This window comes from Silene latifolia, chromosome Y (genome assembly GCF_048544455.1).
Source record: "Silene latifolia isolate original U9 population chromosome Y, ASM4854445v1, whole genome shotgun sequence".
Lineage (NCBI taxonomy): Eukaryota > Viridiplantae > Streptophyta > Magnoliopsida > Caryophyllales > Caryophyllaceae > Silene > Silene latifolia.
This window is the reverse complement of record NC_133538.1, coordinates 202,476,473-202,478,355: the sequence shown is the minus strand read 5'-3', so window position 1 is coordinate 202,478,355 and position 1,883 is coordinate 202,476,473. Positions and strand designations below refer to the sequence as shown.

Here is a 1,883-nt window from a genome sequence, read left to right as displayed (position 1 = left end):
AATTATTTTCCGTAATTAGTTGTTGTATCGAGATTAAATAACAAGTTAGAGACCGAACATAAAGAACATCTTTAAGCGTAAAATTATCATTCAACACCACTTTTCCATGCTCCCGTGTCACGATTTGTGAGCCATCGGGTAGGCTGACTGTCGAAGCTCTGCCTCGCCAAATATCAACAAGCAGATCACGCCTTCCTGTTATATAATGTGAACATCCACTATCGAGTAACCAATGACCATAGCGAGTATCATTCATACCTGCGTTTTTCTGACCACCGTCGATCTGCTTTATTAGCCAAAAGAGTTCGCAATTGAATGACCTCGTCTGGAGTGAAAGTTTGTGCCTCATCACCTGTGACAGTGGCCGCATTAGCTTGCTGGTTTGAGCCACCACGTCCTCTGCCTCCCTTTCCATGTCCTCCGTTCCTGCCTAGGCCACGGCCTCTTCCTTGGATGCGCATCTTTTCCAAGCATTTATCCTCCGTATGCCACAGTTTATTACAATATGTGCATCGAATAACACTTGTGCTATCGCCCTCTGTTGTGGAATCACCGGTTACTTTCGCAGCCATAGCAGCATCTATGGGTTCTTCCTTTGCCTTGGTGACTGCACGATGACGTTCTTCTCGCAGAATTAGGGCATAGGCTCTCGTCAAAGTAGGGACTTCATCCTCCATTAACAAATTAGATTAGAGCGGATATTGCCATAGAGAGCACCATCGAGTCCCATTAGAAATTGGTGAACCTTCTCTTCCTCGCGCTCCTTAAGCATTTCCGCCGCTGCTCCACAAGTACAGTGTGGTACTTTACTGTAATTCGGTAACGCATCCCAAAGCGCTTTTAATTGAGTATAATACTCGACTACGGACCGATTCTTTCCTTGCTTGCACTCGTTGAGATCACTTTTGAGTTGATGTACTCGGGGTGCATTGCCGTTGGAATACCTGTCCCGTAGTTCTTTCCAAATCTCAACAACAGATTCGGAAAAGGCTATACTAGGATAAAGTTTTGGGTGAATTGCGTTTCGCAACCATGCTTTAACCATGGCGTTGCATTGTCGCCAAGCAACGCTCTCAAGAGTCTCTGCCTCTCCTTCCTTAATCACCGGTTTCTTTAAGGTACCCTCGATGAAGCTTAACTGGGTTTTAGCATCGAGGCCGTTTCGAACCGCATCCGCCCATAATTGATAATTATCCCCGTCAAAAATTATTTGGGACAAGGATAGATTAGGGCTTTCACTTGGATGAAGGTACAACGGCGAGGAAGGTGGTATGTACTCGTTTTTGTGATCGGATTTAATAAGAGTTCCTTCTCCCCGTGTCATTTTGATAATTTTTGTGGTGGTATGATTTTATATTGGTCGAAAAAAAGAACCAGGATCAATGAAGCTCAGATGCCATGTAAAAGTATCGACACAAGGGAGATGGTAGAAATATCGTATTATTGAATGCATTGATAGGCAGAGGATACATTGCTTAAATACAAAACACATAGATTCAGTTGCCTAACTAAGAGCCTACAAAGGAGGTAACTAAATATATACTAAATTAGGTTAGATATTCTACACCTAATATATACGATATAATAGGGATATCGTTTAACAAGATCTTTTATTGAAATTTTTTTTTTCGAGCAATATACCGCCCGAAATCAAACGAATACGGCTTGGTAAAAAATATGACGTTTCTATTTCAATTTTCAAGAGCAATTACTATGCTTAACTAATATTGTTTAACATTTTCCATGATTTTTCTTAGTTTTTGTATAATATCCCAAAACGAGTTATATAAATAATGAAACTAGAGCAATTACTATGCTTAACTTTAAAGCCACTGTTGCGATCTGACCCGGGCAACGCCCGGGATTGAAGTCTAGTATTATCT

The 1,883-nt window shown here is 41.3% G+C and overlaps 1 protein-coding gene across 1 annotated transcript; it reads right to left on the bottom strand.

Annotated features, from left to right (window-relative positions):
• Positions 1-676: 676 nt before the first annotated feature.
• LOC141629855 (uncharacterized) lies at positions 677-1,324 on the bottom strand. Its single transcript, XM_074442784.1, has one exon. It carries the CDS (start codon positions 1,322-1,324, stop codon positions 677-679), a length of 648 nt encoding a protein of 215 aa, XP_074298885.1.
• Positions 1,325-1,883: the final 559 nt, after the last annotated feature.